Source organism: Ceratotherium simum, chromosome 30, assembly GCF_057802395.1.
Source record: "Ceratotherium simum simum isolate JZ-2026a chromosome 30, ASM5780239v1, whole genome shotgun sequence".
Lineage (NCBI taxonomy): Eukaryota > Metazoa > Chordata > Mammalia > Perissodactyla > Rhinocerotidae > Ceratotherium > Ceratotherium simum.
This window is the reverse complement of record NC_141929.1, coordinates 8,344,610-8,364,135: the sequence shown is the minus strand read 5'-3', so window position 1 is coordinate 8,364,135 and position 19,526 is coordinate 8,344,610. Positions and strand designations below refer to the sequence as shown.

At 48.5% G+C, this 19,526-nt stretch overlaps 1 protein-coding gene across 1 annotated transcript in view; it reads left to right on the top strand.

The window, feature by feature from the left end:
- BCO1 (beta-carotene oxygenase 1) overlaps positions 1–19,011 on the top strand; it is a 36,581-nt gene extending 17,570 nt beyond the window's left edge. The window contains exons 6-11 of the mRNA XM_004437077.3: positions 1,455–1,678; positions 4,261–4,518; positions 11,991–12,096; positions 14,899–14,993; positions 16,032–16,143; positions 18,205–19,011. Of these exons, the coding sequence (XP_004437134.1) occupies positions 1,455–1,678; positions 4,261–4,518; positions 11,991–12,096; positions 14,899–14,993; positions 16,032–16,143; positions 18,205–18,434 (1,025 nt within the window). The 3' untranslated portion in view covers positions 18,435–19,011. The remainder of the gene's footprint in view (positions 1–1,454; positions 1,679–4,260; positions 4,519–11,990; positions 12,097–14,898; positions 14,994–16,031; positions 16,144–18,204) is intronic.
- The last annotated feature ends 515 nt before the right edge of the window (positions 19,012–19,526 follow it).

Sequence of the window (19,526 nt, the reverse complement as noted above, 5' to 3'; positions counted from 1 at the left end):
TCAGACCTGCAAATGATCTAGGCGTTTGAGTTTGCCACCTCATATTGCAGAGGAGGACTGTAAGACCCAGGGGGATCAGGTGACATGCCCATGGTCACGCAGCTTACAGGAGCCACCAATATCATGCAAGCAGCTCCCCTGTGAGCACCTGCTTCGTGCTGGTGGCTTCCCTAGGATTCATGCCCATCTCCTGCCTCCCAGGCCAGGGTGCTTTTCATTTCGATTTGCTTTGTGCTCCATTTATTTTGTGAAGAAAAGAACTAACCCATAACCCAACAGCATCCCTCCCACCAGCCATCTGTTTACAGTGTGCGCAGGTGGCCACAAGAAAGGTGGGGATGCTTACAGATAACTCATTATAAACCAGCCCCAGGCCTGGGTGGGGAGGCCTTTTGGCCAGTGGGTGACTCATCCCTGCAGAGGAATAAGAAGACCGAACATATACTGAGCACCTTTGGTGTCTGGGCGAGGTACTCAGACTACTCTGTGTTTTCATTCTGTTCTCTCCCTTCACTCTGTGTTAGAATCCCTAATAACAGAGGAGGTAGCCAGGCTAGGCATGCTGTCTTCTTGGCTTAGCCTTGTGCCTTTGGCCGTAATGATAGACCATTCCACCAAGCCTCAGTTTCCCATCTGTAAAATGGGAATCATACAGCCTACCTTGATCATCACAAAATATGAAAAAGCCCCTCAACACGACAGGTACATAGTCTCATTCCCAGACTGGGCATGAGAATGGGCAATGCCGAGAGAAATGGGTGGAAACCCTATGAAATACATGTCAAATGATGGTTCTCAGAGAAATATCAAAGCTTAAGCCCGGGAAGCTGGCCCATCACCTGGGAGTTTGATAGAAATGCAGAACCTCAGGCCCCAGCCCCGCACACTGAGTCAAACTCTGCATTCTGTCATGATCCCCAGATGATCCCTATGCACATTGAATTTGGAGAAGCATTGCTCCAGAGCAGGGGTTGGCAAACGTTTTTTGTAAAGGGCCCAAGAGTAAATATTCGAGGCTTTGCAGACCCCACGGTTTCTGTCACAACTACTCAACGCTGCCTTGCAGCTCGGAAGCGTAAGCAGTTCCCCCTGCATAAAGGAGGGAGCGTGGCTGTGTTCCAAATGAACCTTCATTACAAAAGCAGGTGGAGGCTGCATTAGCCCGAGGCTGTAGTTACAGACTCCAGCCCAGAGGTCCAGTGGTTCAGCGGTTTCAGATTGTAGAGCCGGGTCTCCCCAGGGGGTGGGCCTAAGTGGGAAGGGCTCCGAGCCTCTACTCCTGTGTCAGCCGGGCAGCAACCCCTCCATCCAATTTTGGTTTGCTTGTTGGCTCTTATTCGAAGCTTCTTCTTAGCACCATGTCAATCTGAGAGGCTCAGCTGCAGGTGACGGTGGCATTGTCGGGGGTGGGGGGCAGCCAGGTCCTGCTGTTCCTGAGGCTTGCTTTTCTCTAGAGGACAGGAAGAAGGGGAAGAGCCCCTTGAAGCACACAGAGGTGTTCTGCTCCATCCCCTCCCGCTCTCTCCTCTCCCCGAGCTATTACCACAGCTTCGGATTCACCGAGAACTACATCATTTTTCTGGAGCAGCCTTTCAAGATGGATATCCTCAAGATGGCGACTGCGTACATGCGGGGAGTGAGCTGGGCTTCCTGCCTGGCCTTCCACAGGGAGGACAAGGTAAGGACCTCCAGCCCCGCTGGGCTGGCAGGCCCTGCAACATGAGGACAGCCAGAGGGAGGTGTCCCCAGAAGCAGACTCTGAGATGGAGGTAAACATGTAGGAGATTTCTTAGGGATGGAGGAAGTGAGCTACCATGCAGTCTCCCCGGAGACATCAGCCAGCCTTCCAGAGAGTTCTGAAGCTGGGATGGTTCTTCAGCGTGGTCCTGAGTTAGGGCAAGGGGGCAGGGCCTTGATGCCCCCAAGTCAATAAGTCAATAGAGCAGACTGTCCTTGGAAGGGGTTGTGACCTGGGGCAAGACGGGTCTCATCACCAGGCAGTCCCCACAGCCCATCAGCAAGGGGCTACTCCTCAGTCCTGACGGGTATCTGGGCTCCTCCAGCCTCCACTGTCCATTGACACAGCCCTTACAGCATCCCTGCCAACACTGTGTAAGGTCAGGGGGGAGGAGGTGCCGTAGATTATTTAGACATCGTAATGATATAGCGTTCCTCCAGAAGGTACGACAGAAACATCTTCAATTTACATACACATGAGTGCTCAAAGTATGTATGTATGCATGCATGTGTGTGTGCATATGTGTACGTGTGCCTGTATAGACGTATGTGTACATGTATATGTGTGTATGAATATATGCATGCATGTATATGTTATGTGTGTATTTACTTGCTGTTGTTACTTGTGAAAAATATCAAGTAATTCTCAGTGTCATCTACTCAAATAATACGCAAGTACAGAAAGCAACGTGTCAAGTCCCCTCCGCACATCCCTGTCTGCTCTTCTCCTCGCCCCTGACACTCCCCTCTCCAGAGGGGACCACCACTGTCCACGTGACCTCCCTCTACCCTCTTCCTGTGCATCACATACGTCTTTATGTACGTGTACAAATAAGCACCCCGTTTGTGTCTGGCCACCCCTTTAAGGCCTATTCTTCCTTCTCAGGGAGGAGAGTGAAGTACTTGAGGGATCGAAGGGGTTAGATGAGGTCCCTCCTCTGCTCAGCACCTTCTAGTGATTTCCCATCTTCCTTGGAATAAGACCCAAAGGCTTCACTCACCTGCCTTAGGTTCCCACATGCCCTCGTCCCGCCATTGGCTCCCTGCTCAGCCTCCTCCTGTACCTCCAATCAGCCAAACACGTTCCTGCCTCAGGGCCTTTGCATTTTGTGTCCCCTCTGCCTGGAATGTTCTTCCCCAGATGGCTTCCTCCCCGGATTAATCTAGGTCTCGGCTCAACGTCCCTGATCTCTGAGGCCTTCCTTGATGAACTTTCCTACAACAGACCGCCCCCCATACTTTCTCCATCCCCTCTGCTGCTTCGTTTTTCTCAGTAATGCTCATCGTCCTTGACACATGATATATTTGATCGTTGACTGTTGGCTTTCCCCACACTGGAACATAAACCCTACCAAAGCAGGAGCTTGGTTTTATTTTCTCTCTTCAGTTCCTGCAAAAGTGACTGATGTGTCGTGGGCCCTCTATAAATATTTGTGGAATGAATGAGTGGGGCAAGGGGCCAGCAGGGAAGCCAGCTGAAGTTGGGTTTGCTCTGCAGCCATTTCCCAAACATGGCTGAGGAGCGTCCCATTGGCAGGCACTTCAGGGCCCTTCTAGGCTTCCAGTCTGTGGCCCTTGGGGATTCCCTGGCCTCGGAGAGTCCCATGGTGAGAAGGGTTAGCGCCCCCAGGGACACGGCTGAGAGCCCGGGGAAGAGCTTTGGAATACGTGTGGAAGAGAACTTTCTGAAAAGTCCCCGTGGCTGACCCAGGGATTGGGGTCATGGCAAAGAAAAGGCCTAAAGAGAGAGGCAAATAAGCCGGGAGGAGGTGGCAAAAGAACAGCCTGGAGTAGTCCCTCCCTCCATTTCAGAAGGAGGGGGGTTAGGCCAGGACTGCCGAAAGAAAAAAAACACCACGCCCTTTTGGATTAGGCAACGGGGCTGCAGATACGGCTAATTACCACCCCGAGTGATGCCACCTCGTGACACCCAGAGATGTGTGCAGATGCCTAATGAGCTGGTACCTACGTAGGCTCCTTAACTAGTACCAGGCACTATAGCCCTCCAGGGCAGGGGGCGTTGTTGTGACAACCGCATCCAGGCAGAGGTCTGCGATGGTGGAGGTCGGAGGGAGGACTCAGAAGGGCAGGCGTGGTTTGGGGGTTTTAGGGGCTTCAGCTGTGGTTGTAGCCCAGGAGGCCTAGAATGCTGGCACCTGGCAGGTTCTCCCCAACTTGGCCATTGCCAGGGAGCTGGCATGTCACCGCCCAACTGGAGTCACAGTCAAGTGAAGGGGGTAGGGGGACAGAGGACTGTCAGGGGTGCACTGTCCTCCTGGTGAGGCAGGGGACCCAGCAGCAAAGCTTCCCTCCTCCTCCATCTGAGAGATGCAACTGACAGCCCCCATGTACTCAGCGCTTCTGAGGCTGGCCCTCTGGAGGTGCAACACAGAGTCAGAACAGGGAAGGAACACTCCAGGGTCATGAGCTAGTGCATGGCAGGGCTGCCTTCTCCCGACCCCGAGGCCACAGCGCCGGGCCAGCAGAGGCAGAGCTGACCACTGGGTGTGCATCTTCTTTCAGACTTACATTCACATCATTGACCAAAGGACCAGGAAGCCCGTGCCAACCAAATTTTACACAGACCCCTTGGTGGTCTTTCACCACGTCAACGCCTATGAGGAGGACGGCTGCCTTCTGTTTGACGTCATCGCCTACGAGGACAGCAGTCTGTATCAGCTCTTCTACTTGGCCAACCTGAACCAGGACTTTGAGGAGAACTCCAGGCTCACCTCCAGCCCCGCCCTCAAGAGGTTCGCCGTGCCCCTGCACGCGGACGAGGTAACGGCCCGAAAGAGGCCCATTTCAGTCCCCAGGGACGTGAGCCCACCTAGGAAGTTGCTTTGCCCCTTATTTGATTGACACTGAAATCCAGAATGAGCTGTTCTTAAAGGAAGACAGAAACGTTTTCCATTATTTTTCCAAAAGTGGCACATATTCATAGTAGAAACTTGAGAAAATCTAGATTAAGTAAAAAGCAAAAGAAAATCCCTGTAAACCCATTGTGAATATATTTGTATCGCCTTCTAAGTCTCTCTTTATCTCCATATGGATAGATAGATAGATAGATATAGATCTATAGAGAGATACATATATATACATATTCATATATATTGATATATGTGTATACATGTTGATTTATATCAATAAAGCTATTAAAAATTATAACAGTATGATTTCCTTCTCTAAAATTAATACATATAAATTCTAAAATAGGGGCCGGCATGGTAGCTTAGTGATTAAGTTCGCACAATCTGCTCCAGCAGCCCGGGATTCGCAGGTTTGGATCCCAGGTGCAGACCTACGCACCACTTATCAAGCCATGCTGTGGCAGTGTCCCATATAAAGTAGAGGAAGATGGGCACAGCTGTTAGCCCAGGGCTAATCTTCCTCAGCAAAAAGAGGAGGATTGGCAACGGATGTTAGCTCAGGGCTAATCTTCCTCAAAAAGAATAAATAAAATAAAAATAATATAATATATAAATATAATTATATAATATATTAATATATTCTAAAATAATATATTAATATATATTTAGAATATATGTGTACATATATATTAATTTTAGAGAAGGAAATCATACCATACATAACTTTTAACAGCTTTATTGAGATATAATTCATATACCATACAGTTCACCCATTTTCACTCATTTAAAGTGTAAGACTCAATGGCTTTTATTATATTCACGGTTGTACAACCATCACCACAATCAATTTTAAAACATTTTCATTACCCCAAAAAGAAATCCCATACCCCTTAACCATGACCCCCGAATCCTTCCATACCCCCAGCCCTGGGCAGCCACTAATCTGCTTTCTGTCTCGGAGGATTTGCCTCTTCTGGCCATTGACACACATGGAATCACACGCCGTGCGGTCTTTTGGGGCGGGCCTCTTTCACTGGGCATGACATCGTCAAGGCTCACCTGTGTTGTAGCAGGTGTCACTACGTCACTCCTTTTCATGGCTGAGTACATGCATCCTATTTTGTGTATGCTTTTTCAGCTATTTGCATATCTAAAGATCTCTCCATGACGTTAATTATTCTTCTGCGACATCATTTTACTATTTGTCCGGCAGTCCACAGCAGGGATCCGTCACCGTTGGCTTACTCAATGCCCTGCTGTTGAACAGTCCCGGTCTTGCATTAAAAATGACCACAAGGCCAGACGTTCTCCTCAATTAGGGTGACGCTGCCAAGCCTCCACACTTGGTTTCGAAGGCTACAGAGGCTTCTGGCTCCAGAACTCACTGACTTCATGACTTAATTAATTTAAATGAAACCAAATTCAATTCAATTCCATTTTGATGGCTCCTATTTACTAAATGCACTCTATGTGCCAGGTACTTTGCTAAGCATTTTATTTACCTTACCTCACTTCACAGTCAAAACAACCTATGGGAGAGGTCCTCATATTGGCCTCATTTTACAGATGAAGAAACTGAGGCTCAAAGAGGTTAAGGAATGTGCCCAAGGTCACACAGCCCAGAGTGGCAGAGCCAAGATTGGTGCTTGCACCAGCTGTCTTATACCTGTGGGTATAACTCTGCTGTTCTCTCCAGCAACCTAACTCCTGGAAAGAGCCCAGATGGGTCACACTGACCCCTCTTGGGGCTCTGCAGGCCTGGCGAATGGAGCACACTCCTACAGAAGGCCCAGGGAGCCTTCTCCCACTCCACTGCCCGACTCCTCAATGCAGGGGTCCAGGCATGCTCCCAGCCAGTGAGCGGGGCCTGCATTTAAACCTGGGTTTGTCTGACTCCAGAGTTGTGGTTCTTCCCTGTCTCTCCAGTATTTCCCATCCCTGGTCACCTGTCATGATTTTTACCATATTTCCTATCACCTCTATTTAACATTTACAAGCCACATTTTTATTTAAATCAACTCCCTCTTTACTTAACTCATTTGGAGGGAAACATATCACGACCCCATGGAGAGCCAGCTTGGCTCACTGCAGAGAGAGACAAGCAGGAGCATGAAGCAGAGGTCCTCAGCTCTAGCTGGATACTGTCACTTGCCAAGACCCGACCTCTGTTAAAAAGAACCTTTCCAAAGTATTAGGTGTTAAAGACAGTGGCACCTAACTGAGACTCTCTCCTTGACCCAGTTGGAAAGAATGAAAGAGAAAAAGGAATTAATTTTCCCCCCAGGTGATCCAGGGCTATTGAATGAACCGCCATGTCTCACAAAATCGTCACATGGGCCACTGGCTCTGCGCCCCTCGTCTGGGAAGTCCCGCAGTGAGGTTCCTTGGACTGTGTCTCCAGGTTCCAGGCAGCAGTGGGGTGTCAGGGAGCCCCACCCCCGCCTTACACTGACCTCAGCTGGGGTTGATACACAGAGAGGAAACACTCCCTGCCACTGCCCACACCCCCAGGGACTGTACAACCTTTTATCACGCTCGAGAAGCGATTTGCTTCCCTGGAACCAAGCTAAGAAGTTGAGCGCATATATTTTTAAAAGGCGCCAGGGGAGCCATCTGCCCTTTTGAAACGAGCAAAGAAGAGCAAGCCCTGGGAAGAGTAGCTCTGGCCACGCTTTTTAATTGCTATTTATTGTCCCTTAAAAATGTCTTCTGGCTTCACTTTCAAGTCGCCCCGCCTGCATATTGAAATCGGGAAGTCGGGCAGATCTGCAGCTCCTATTCCGTCCTACCCAAAGGCTTGTTAGGGAAGGATCACGGGAGAGGTTGCCCTTTCTCAAATGCCCTTCAGTTTGGGGCCTTTGCACGTCCCTGTCCCCCTGCCTGCAACCCTGTCTTCCCATCAGACTCCACTCCAGTCCTGGCTGCTGGTTGGACTCACGCAGGGGCTCTGAGACCCACCCATGCCGGGCTTCAGCCCAGACCAAGGAGGGCAGAACCTCCAGGGGTAGGGCCCAGGGGTGGGCGTGGTCTCAGAGCCCCCCAGGGGATTCTAATTCACAGCCAGGGAGCAAATTCCTGCTCATCCTTCAGGTCTCATCTCCTCACTCCCCTCACAAGAGTTTGTATACCCTCACGGCACCTGCAGCTCTTTGCTCAAGGTTTGTCTCGAGTATAATGAACTTGTTCAGTCCTCTCTTCCTGTCAAAGCTCTGAGGGGGCCGGACTCTGTGCGTCGTCAGCAGTTTATCCCCTGCACCCAGCATGGGGTCTGGCACTCAGAGGATTCTCATTAAGCTCTGAAATACTTTCAATGAATGAAAAATGTGAAGCAAGGTCTCTAAAAGGGCACTAGGTCTTCCTTTCGCATTTGGAGCATTTCCCAAGTAGAAAGTCCTTTCCACGTAGCATGGGCAACAGCGGATTATGTGCAAAAGTCTAGAACTTCCCAGCTGCCCCAGTTCTCTTGTGTTTGGGCCAGCTGAGGTCAAAGGCAGGAGAGGCCTGTTTATGTAGGGTGGCTCAGGGGTTGTCTGAGGCAGGGCTGGGCTGGGAGGGACGTGGGCTTGTGCAGACAGTCCCTGCCTGCGGCCCTGCCCTTGGCCTGCAGGGCTCCGTGCGCTGCCTCCTGGTGGGTTCATAAGCACTTGACTGCCATCCCCATAGCCATCCTTGCAGGGCCGGAAGGGGTGGCTTCTACTCCCGTCTCAGTAGATTTGGTTTTTGTCTTGACTCCAAATGCAAAAATGAAGACTCAATAACAAGAGGTGCTGCCATTTATAGAGAGCTCACTATGTGCCAGGCCCTGTGTTAGATGCCTTTTCTGCTCTTAGACTCCAGCAAGGGGGAACCCTGCTCTGACCTTGGCACTTTGGGGGGCCTTGATCTGGCCTTCTTCTGGCAGTGTCCCTTCTCCACAGGGTAAGGAGTTCACAGGGCCAAGGGGTTGTACCCACCCAGAGGGGCACCATCTCCTGCCCCAACCGTGAACCAGATACCTGGGATCCCAGAATTCCTGCCCAAATAGCACCAAGCCTGCTTGCGGTGCCTGCCTGTGTCCCCCTAAAGAGGGGGCAGGGACAGGGAGCCCGGGCCCGGAGGCTGGCCCTCATTCTGCCACCCTATTCTGGCTCAGAAGGCCAAGAGGTCCTAAAAACCTGAATCCACACTTGTCCTTCTAGACCAGCACTGTGCAATAGAACCTATTGCCATGAGGGAACATTCTCTGTCTGTCCAGTGCAGTAGACAGGAGCCATACGTGCTACTGAAATGCAGCTCGTGAAGCTGAGGAACTGAATTTTTAATTGTACTTCATTTTAATTTAAAATTTAATTTAATAGCCACATGTGGCTGGTGGTTGCCACGTTGGACAGCACAGTTCCACAACATGACGAAGGTCTACATGTCAAGGCAGGGGGAGAGAACAGTATTTTACTGAACAATTTGATATATTTAGACATAGGGTTGGTAGGTCTCCACTCTCGTTCTGGGTCCTGCAAATTTTAGGGAGTGTTAAATGCCTTGCGTGCTTCTCACCTAATCCTTATGACAGCCCTCTGATTTATTTACTATCTTCACGACTACATAGGAGAGAGAAAGTCACTTGCCTGACATGGCAGAATCATCTGTGGGATTTGAGTTGGGATTTGAATGCATGTCGGTCTGGCTCCAAGTTACTAACTACAATGTGTCTGGCCCTGGCCCAGGGGTTTTCATAGCCATTATTTAATTTAATCCTCACCATAATCCTCAGACGCAGGTCGAAGCAACCTCGCTTATACGTACCACCTGCCCAAAAGTTACGAATTGCCCCTGTATCTTGCAGATAAGGAAGCAGGCTCAAGGAGGCTGAGGGTCCTGCTCAAGTTCACAGAGAAAGCTGTAGAGTCTGATGTCACACCCAGAGCTGCTGAGCTCCGAAGCCAGTGTTTCAGGGTTACGGAGATTACTGCTTCTCATGGGAGTTCCCTCAGTTTTAGGGATTGCAAAGCAAGCCTGTAGGATTTTGTTGAATTCTGGCTGGAAAGTGACTTCTTCCCAAAGCTGAGCACGCTGGTCGCCAAGAGCAGCCGAGTCATGTTCGTTACTGCTGTGTGTGGAAAAATTCACAGTTTATCCCTCAACCAGTCTGACCAGTTTCAGGCTGGAGTTATAAGACGTCTCTGCAGATTGACTCCCTGAGAATCAAGCCCGGGACATGCACAAGACGCCTGCTGCTGCCATGTGACCAGCAAGGTACCAGGCAGGGCCTCCCACCAATTCGTGGTGCTGCACAGCTGGAGGCATTCAGAGCTTTTAAGACGCTGCCCACGTGCCGGGCGCTAGACGACTTTTCCATGCACTTTATCTGGTTTAATTCTTAGAACCACCCTGCAGAACACATGTTTTGGCCCTTGACAGCTGAAAGAAAAGCTTACTGAGTCACTCATTCACTCATTCATTCAGCAATTACTTCCTGGGAGCTGACTATGTGCCATGCACTGAACAAAATCTGGTCACTGTCTTCCTGGGAAGACAGCATAAAGGAAGGAAGCAGCTCCATAAAGGACATAATTACAGCTTGGGGCAAATGCCTTGGAGACACTGCAGACTGAGTTGTCAGGGAAGGCGATGTGTGAGGCCAGACCTACAGGTCGGGAACGGGCCGGCTTCAGGGCCTTTGCACCTGCTTTGCTCTCTGCCTGCGGTGCTCTGGCTTCTGAGCAGAAGAATCGCAGTGTGAAGGGCCCAGGCTCTGCTTCTCTCTTTGTGACCTTGGACAGGCCACTTTCCTTCTCTAGACCTCTGTTACCTCTTCTGTAAATTGAGGGATTGAACTAAACAAATCTCAAAAGACCCTTGCCGTTCAACCACTAACATGTAGTAAATTTTCCCCCTTCCCAGCAAAAAGCTGCTATTGTTCAAGTAGGTTTCTTTTAATTATAAAAGCCTATTTTGGAAATTTCGGAAGGCAGAGAAAAGGTTAAATGAGAAGACAGCCATAACAATAATTCTCCCCAGTCAACTCTGGGATGGCAGGGACTCATGGTCTTGTTCCTCGTTTTCCTCCAGAGCCTAACCCAAACTCACCCCCAGTGGTAGTGGCAGTAATGTAATAATAATAATAAAACAACAACAACAACAGTATCGTTAACAGCAGCTAACATTTATCTAGCACTTCCTGCTAACCAGGTCCTCTTGTAAACCAGTTGCATGGATTATTTTATTTGATCTGCACAATAACTCAGAGATGCATATATTTATACGATGCATATACTATTTATATGCTGTGTATAGTATGCCTCATTATCCGGATGAGGAAACCGAACTTCAGAGATGCTAAGTAACTTGCTCAAGGCCCCATAACTAGCATGTAGGGAAGCAGGGAGTGGTGGATCCTCAATAAACATGAACTCAATTGTGTTACATCCCTCTCCTGGGTCACTATGATGATAGCAAGGTATTTTTTTTTAATTTAATATTTATTTTATTTTATTTATTTATTTTTTCCCCCAAAGCCCCAGTAGATAGTTGTATGTCATAGCTGCACATCCTTCTAGTTGCTGTATATGGGACGCGGCCTCAGCATGGCCGGAGAAGTAGTGCGTCGGTGCGCGCCCGGGATCCGAACCCGGGCTGCCAGCAGCGAAGCACGCGCACTTAACTGCTAAGCCACGGGGCGAGCCCTGATAGCAAGGTATTGAACAGAGCCAAGTCTGATGGCAACTTGAGACCAAGGAATGTCCTCGACAGATCTTTTTCTCCCAGGCAATTTTTATTACATGTTCATTTTCATTTCAGCAGTGATAAATTTTCATAGGAGAAAATATTGAAAATATAGATAAGCATAGAAGAAGAAAAGAAAGTCCCCATAATCCCACCACCTACTGTATCGTTAATATTTGGTATATTTCTCCCAGGCTCTTTACAATATATTTTTTACCTGGCTGAGCTCAGACTGCATATGCAATTTCCTCTGCTGCCTTTTACCCTCAGTATTCTATGTTCATTCCCCATGTTATTATGAACTCTCCATAAACATCCTTTTAATGACTGATGCAGCCTTTGACAGGTGAATCATCCAGTATTTAAAAAGTGAGAACTCATAAGTACATAATTTCACCTGTGAGGGATGAGGCAACCCAGAGTAGGAACCAAGAGCCAGGGTTTCAGGGGCCCCAGTCCTACCACCTACCAGCGATGCCATCTTGGGGGAGTCGCTTCAAATCGCCAATCCTTATTTTTATCTGAGAATAGGAATACCAATAATATAATAGCTGCTCCCTGTGGTTAACGTGAGGCCAGAGCAAGATGAGATACACTAAAGCATTTTTTAAATGTACACAGCACAGCGAAGATTTGCTTTGAATAACAAGTTTCATTTTGGGGGAAAACTTATTCTTTCAGAATGCAGAAGTGGGCTCAAATTTAATCAAGCTGGCGTCTACAACAGCAAAAGCCCTGAAGGAAAAAGATGACCAAGTCTACTGCCAGCCAGAGTTGCTTTATGAAGGTAAAATGCACCCTCTGTACCTAGGTTTAGGGAAGGGGCAGAATTTCATGAGGACCCCTGAGGACTCTTTGTGTAATACCTCCTGCTGATGCTGAGGAGCTGTGCATGGACAAGGGACAAAGAGGAAGGCTCTTGGGAGACCGCAGTGAAAAGCGTTTGGGGACAGTTCTCTTTTGTATATCCTCAAACACCTCCTGGGAAGACACTGGGGTAGTAGCGCGGCCACCCTCTATTGGAACAACCACAATGTGTCCAGACATTGCCAAAGTCCGGTGGAGGGCACCATTGCCCTGATTGAGAACCACTGCCCTAGAATGTAAGCCCATGAGGCAGGGACCACGTTTCTGTGTCAGTGTACCACCAGCACATGACAGAAGTCTGGCGTAGAGGGGTCTGTGCTCAACACTTAAGTGTGGAATGAACGGGCTTGCCCAAGGACATTCAGCTAGAGTGGCAGGGCGGGGCTCTAAACTGAGACCCCTGTTCCCACGTCGCCGCCCCGTGCCAGGTGAGGTGTCTGGAAGGGCACAGTCCTGGGGACTTTCCTAGGATGACCTCAGATTTTCCCACAAGAACCACTTCTGTAAACGACGTCCCATGGATCCTGTAACAGGTTCTGTGTGGCACCCCAGCCTCTTGGAAGTGAAAATGTGTATCATCTCAGTCCCAGTTCTTAAGGCATCAGCATCCATTTCTGCGCACCGGCCGCATGGTATGGGCAGACGGAGGCTTAAAACATTATGGTCTTTTTGTTTCTAAGGAGAGAATTCTTGTTTATTGCAGCATTCTTGGGCAGTACTGAGAAGTATGATGGTAGACAAATCCCTCATCATCCCTCCACCCATGACGACCCCTGGGAAATATCCACCCAGTCTTTCTGTCACATGTGGATTGCTTGGCATATGCCAGGCCCTCTTCTGGGGCTCCTCAGACATCCCCTCTTTTCATCCCGACAGTCTCATCCTGTCATCATTGACATTAGATGAGTCCACGCAGATAAGGGTCTTCGCTCAGGTCTGGCCCGTAGTGAGAGTCCAGCAAAAAGGAGGTGTTATCGGAACAACTCCAAGAGGCAGGTGCTGGCACATATTATTCTTGTTTAGAGCTGAGAATGGCAGAGCTGAGAGTAATTCAGTGACTTGCCCCAAGATGGGCAGCAGAGCCAGGATCCGCACCCAGGTTTCTCTGACTCAAAAACCCTTAACCTCTGCATTTATAGTTTTATGAAATGTGTACGATACCATCTAGAATATTCTGAAATAGCTGCTTCCACTTAATAAATGTAGCCTGAGAATTTTCCCACATCCTGAAGATTCTTCAAAGCATGGCTTTAATAGCTGTGCAGAATTCACAGAGATGAGTCTTACTTTACTTAACCCAGTGCCTATAGCTGGTCATTTACAGGGTGGAGGTAAGGAGGGTCCCAGACCAGGTTTGAGGGGCCCAGGAGCATCATGGGAAGTCTCAGGTGTACTCTGGGACCAGCTGTGGGCATCTTTTTCTGATTTAAGTATGTGGGTGGTCCCTCCTCCTCACGTTCATCGTAACCTGTCTCTTGGAAGTTTCACAATTACTCGTCTGAGGGATTATGCATCTTCCCATCTCAATGGTCCATTCCCCTTCACTCCCCACTGAGCCTGATATCCATTTATGCCTTGGGTCCTTTTCAGGAGGCCTTGATGTGGCAAATATATCCCTCCCCGCTCCTCTTTTCTTGGACATTATACTTTCATCAGCAGTTGGCTCCAACTGCCTGGAATATTTCATAAGAGGGGGACTTTCATTTCAGTATTCAGACATAGAAATTTAATTTGACACAACAGACATATATAAATATAGATGCATTTACATGGGCAAAATTTTAAAGTTTTTTGGATTATACAAGTAAAAGGTATAATGAAAATTTCACATAATGATAAACTTAGAATGTACACTATAAAATATAAACTATAAGGAAGTTATAATCCCAGCAATGCTTCTAAACTTTTTCTCCTCACTTATAACATAGTGGGATAATTCTATAATCAGCCTTTTACACTTAATCTTATGATATGCACACTTTCCCATGTTATTAAAATTCTTCATAAATATTATTTTTACATAATGTCATTACATGAATTTACCAGTTTTTTTTTTTTTTTTGGTGAGGAAGATCAGTCCTGTGCTAACATCTGCCAATCCTCCTCTTTTTTTGCTGAAGAAGACTGGCCCTGGGCTAACATCAGTGCCTATCTTCCTCCACTTCATATGGGACGCTGCCACAGCATGGCTTGCCAAGCGGTGCATCGGTGCACGCCCGGGATCCGAACCAGGGAACCCCGGGTCAACGCAGCAGATCACGCGCACTTAACCGCTTGCGCCACCAGGCCGGTCCCCAGATTTTTTTAACTATCTCCCTTTGATACTCCTTTCCATAGCTTCAGAAGTTTCTGTTCACATCCATACACATGTGCATGTACACATGAGTACTTTTTTTAAAGAGCTTTAAAAAAATTGCAGTCACCTCTGATTTTAATCATGCAATTCTCTTTGATTTCTATCTTGGATAATTAAAGATGTTTACACACTTAAAAACCTAGGTCTATCTTACCTTGCTCCTGAACCTTCTAATAGAGCTGGCGTAATTATGAGAGGATCCCTCATCCTGCCCTGTGACCACCTTTGATCCAATCCAGGGCCTGAATCAAGTTCGGGGGTCCTGGCTGGGAGCTGTTTTAATGGAAAGGACGCCTGGCTTGGCCTGGAGGGCGGATGCTCCCAGCCCTGGTGATGGGGCTTCATCAGCTGTGTCCTTCTCTCTAGGCTTAGAGCTGCCTCGGATCAATTACGCTCACAACGGGAAGCGATACCGGTATGTCTTTGCTGCTGAAGTTCAGTGGAGTCCCATCCCAACCAAGGTACCAGTCCCCTTGTGATTGGGACCTACGATGATCATGTCTGCCTGCAAAGCTGAATTCTCAGGTTTTCTGACTGGGTGAGCTTGATCAGAAAAGGCAGGTCCTTGGGGACAGGAGGTAGGTCAGAGAGTGAGGTCAATTTGGGACAAAATACATTTGAAGCATTAACGGGTCGTCCAAGAGAGGGAGCCGTACCTAATGGGCTGATGCTCAGGAAAGAGATCATGGCTGGAGTTTATTCACTGATTTCTTTATTCGATACGTGTTTATCGAGCACCAGCTTGGTGCAACAACATGGTAGACACCGAGGATAAGGACGTGAACAGGAGGATCCTAATCCCTGCCCTCAAGGAATTCACCCTCTCAAGCAGAGAGGGTCGAGCTGAAACTCGGAGGATTTATTTTCTTTGTTAAACTATTTGTCGAACACTTGCTGTATCCCAGGGACAATGCTGAGTGGTGTACAGACATCACTTTTCCTTAATATCCTAATTTGGTAATAATAAAATGGAAAATCTTTTTTAAAAAATGCAAACAGTGCATAAATGTACAAAACAAAACAATTAAGGCTCCCGGACACACATACACACACACCCCAAGTCACTCCCCACTAATCCCACACCCAAGGGGAAACAGGCCTGTTAGAGATGAAGAGCAGTCCAGAGACTTGCACTTTTAAAACAACAAAGGAATCGTATTATACTTTAAAGGTTTGCATTGAATACACTAGTTTATTTAACACATATAGAAATTGCAATGTATTGCCAAGTGCCAGATAAATTCAGGATTTTTATTTTTCCAAGAATTCAGTGTGTAGTGTCAGCTATGTGGTGGCAGGAGGATCTTTGCTTTAAGTCAGAGGAGGACAGCTGGCTGCTTTCATATCTGTTGTTACACTGACCAGGGGCAGAAGTCACTTTGAGTCTTCATTGGAGGGGCTTGGTCCCCTCTCTCGGCGGGGCTGATGCCTTCCTGTTCACAGGGAGTGAGCATGCTCTCTGACAGGTCACTCCATGTTTCTCCTCTTTGGGTGAACAGATACTAAAATATGACATTCTCACGAAGTCGTCCTTAAAATGGGGAGAGGAGCACTGCTGGCCGGCAGAGCCCCTGTTTGTGCCCACGCCAGGCGCCGAGGACGAGGATGACGGTAAGACTCTGGGAAGGACAGCCCGCTCACTGCACTCTGTGATCACCCCTCAAACAGAGACATCGTTTGGGGGCAGTGACCCCCCCATCACACAGCTGATAGAGTCATGCTTTGAAGCCCAGGTCTGTCTGAGTCCAAAGCTGTGGTGTTAGGGAGTCCCCAAGACCATCCTCATTTCTGAGACCAACTACAAGTTCAAGAGTCCCCAAGACCACCCTGGGTTTCAATAGAAGGACTCACAGAACACACTGAAACTGTTATACTCGTGGGTACGGTTTATTACCACGAAATGATGCGGTTTGAAAGAGAAGAGGCTCATGGGACAGCATCCAGTAGAGTTCCACACGTGCAGCTTCTGGCTGTCCTCTCCCGGGCGAGCCGTGGACCACGCTAACTTCTCCCAACAATACCCGTGGAGTATCGCCAACCAGGGAAGCCCACCCAAGCATTGGTGTCAGAGCTTGTTTGGGGCTTGGTCACATAGACGTAGTTGACCGCCCATGTGGTTGACCTTTAGTCTCCAGCCCCTCTGGAGGTCAAGCCCAGAGCCCCCACCTAAATCACTTTGTGAGATACATTATCTGGCTGCCCCCAGGTAAGCAAAGACACTCTCATCAGTAGGACATTCCAAGGGCTTAGAGGTCACCTCCCAGGAGCAGAGGTCAGACCTCCCTTTGGGGGACATTAAATTGTTTACTACACAGAAGCCCACTTCCTTCCACTGAGCACCACCACCCTCTCCTGGAGTGTCGTGCGAATCTTGGTTTTAAAATTCATTGCAATGGCAGAGTCAGAGCTCCTCACTGTCCCTAAGCAGGTAACTTTTTCGTGGAACACATGGAAATGCATATTTGTGGCCCATCTCTTGTTTCTAGGTTTCCACGTCACCAAATGGTCCTTTCCCTCCTTGATTCTGCCTTTGCCCCAGAAATGCCCTGCCCACACCCCTGGGGATGCTAAGGAGGGTGATGAGAACTGTGGGTGGGGCTGCCCACACCTGCAGGGGAGGGCGGGCTCCCCCATTGAGCCTACCAGCTGCTTCCCTCAGGTGAGAAGGGAGTGGTCTACCTGGGCCATGTCTTCCTACTGATCATGTGTGGCACGGCACGCAGGGTGGGGGACCCCATGTCATTGTCACCTCCAAGGTGAGGGATTGTTGGTACCACCTCCTCCTGGGGCTGGCCACCCACTGGGCTGCACAGGTGGGTCCCGTACATTCTCTCCGTGGGCAGGGAGTAGCACTGTCTTCATTTCACCAAAGGAGAGACTCAGAGAGTGAAGTAACTCACCCAGGTTCACACACCCAGTGCCTGCAGAGGTAGGATTTCAATTCAAGCCGATCTGACTTCAACTATGCTCAGCTGCTCTGAAACCCTGCGGCCTTGGGAGCAAACACGAGTATTTACTAGAAGTTTAGGTGCATTATTTTGTTTGATCCTCTGTCCCTTGAGAGTGAGTACTTAGAATATTTCCATTTTACAGAGGGGAAAGCTGAGGCTGTTAGCGTGTTGCACGTGCTTTTACAGAGGGGAAAGCTGAGGCTGTTAGCGTGTTGCATGTGCGTGAGATGAACTGGGCTCATTCAAATGCCGTTTGAGTGCAACTAGTCTGAGTTTAGCCGAGTGATACATATTAACCTAAATGCAGCATCAAAACTGATTCTCTATAATCAGAGTTTCCAAATAGCAGGAAAAGAGCCATTCTTCAGTGCATGCAATAATATACAAAGTGCTTTCATAATTCCCTGTGCAAGAGATCCTCTCAGCAGCCCTGTGACAGTAGGGAGGACTATCCCCACTCTATAGATGAAGAGACGGAGGTTCAGAGAAGTAAAGGGCCTGGCCCAGCCAGAGCCGGAACCAGGTCTTCTGATTCCCAGCCTTTTGACTTCTCTGGCCTTTCCCTTCTGCTCACACAGAATATCAAATTCACTGCCCTTCTGTTTTGATTAGCTACTTCAGTTCAAAGAGGATAGGGAGATATAGCTGAGAAACTTATCCCTCCAGCTGGAGGAGGTTCAAGGCTGCACTTTTACCAAGTATCTCTTTTTGTTCCCCAAAGGAATTATCTTATCAGCCATTGTCTCTTCTGATGCCCAAAAGCCACCTTTTCTGCTTATTCTGGATGCCAAAAGCTTTACAGAATTGGCTCGCGCATCCATTGACGTCGAAATGCACCTGGACCTCCACGGGTTATTCATCCCGGATGCAGACTGGAACGCAAGGCAGCAGGCCCCTTCCTGGAAAGCACAGGACAGGGCTTCCAACTGCCACGGGGCCCCACAGACCTGAGATTTGGGCCGGGAAGAACAGCTGCAGTGGCAGGCTCCCCAGGACTCAAGGCTTGATTCCTCTCTGAGTGGAGGGGAGTTCTTGTTTCATTTTGGGCTTATTCTTTCCATGTGCTTTGAGACCACGGTATGGAAGTAGATCTTGTCGGTATCTTCTCTTTCGTCTTATTTTGGCTTAAAAACCTCGTTTGAAAGTCGATCAAATATTTGTTGATTAGCTCTAGTTCTTCTAAGAAAGCCCCTTTTCTTTATTATAAAGACCATGACCATGAATCAGAAATTGTATTAAGTCACATGATCATCGTTCTTAGAATGAGCAACCACTGACATATTAGAGAAGAGACAGAAAAATATTTATCATTGCTCCTTCCTCCCTCCCCTTCTCTTCCTTCCCCTTTCCCTTTTTTCCAGTGGACTAGATTGTCATCTGGGAGTGCTAGCTTTCTCAGTCATGCCCTGTTAGCAAATTATGTGGCCGAGAAGGCATGTTGCTCCGTGGTCATTCCATGCAAGGCATGGCATAATATAAAATAATAAAAACTTTAAAGTCTGTTCAGACCTTATTTTATTTTTTCATGGCTTCTTTCCTCTGAAGTTCTTCTAAGGCAATAAAATAAAGTGGTGGAGATGGATGGTTGGTAGCCAGCTAGATGCCCCCTTGTACAACCAATGGGACAACAGATTGGTATGGGAATCTCCCTTTACGGGAGGAGGTTAAGGGGCTGGACACTGACCCAGCTGGCCATGGCCAAGGGGCTAGAATCCAGGATTGAGTCCCAAGCCAGGGCTGGCATGAGGAGTTCTTGCCTGATGCTGAGAGCCAGGGCAGTGAGCCATGCCTGTATCTGCATGGGAAAGGAGGTTCCCCAAGCTGAATGCGCTGCCAGGATGGACCAGGCATTTGGGGCAGAGGTAGAGGGAGGTTGATGGTTGGGATGGAGGAAGCTGGGAACAAGCCAAGCAGGGTCCCACGTGAGTACTAGGACCTCCATGGACATCTGAGTCTCACCTTTATAGTCTAGTAGGTGCTGGGTGCCTGGTTTAGAGGCACCAAACGCAGGCTGCATAATTCCCACGTACTCACATCATGGGG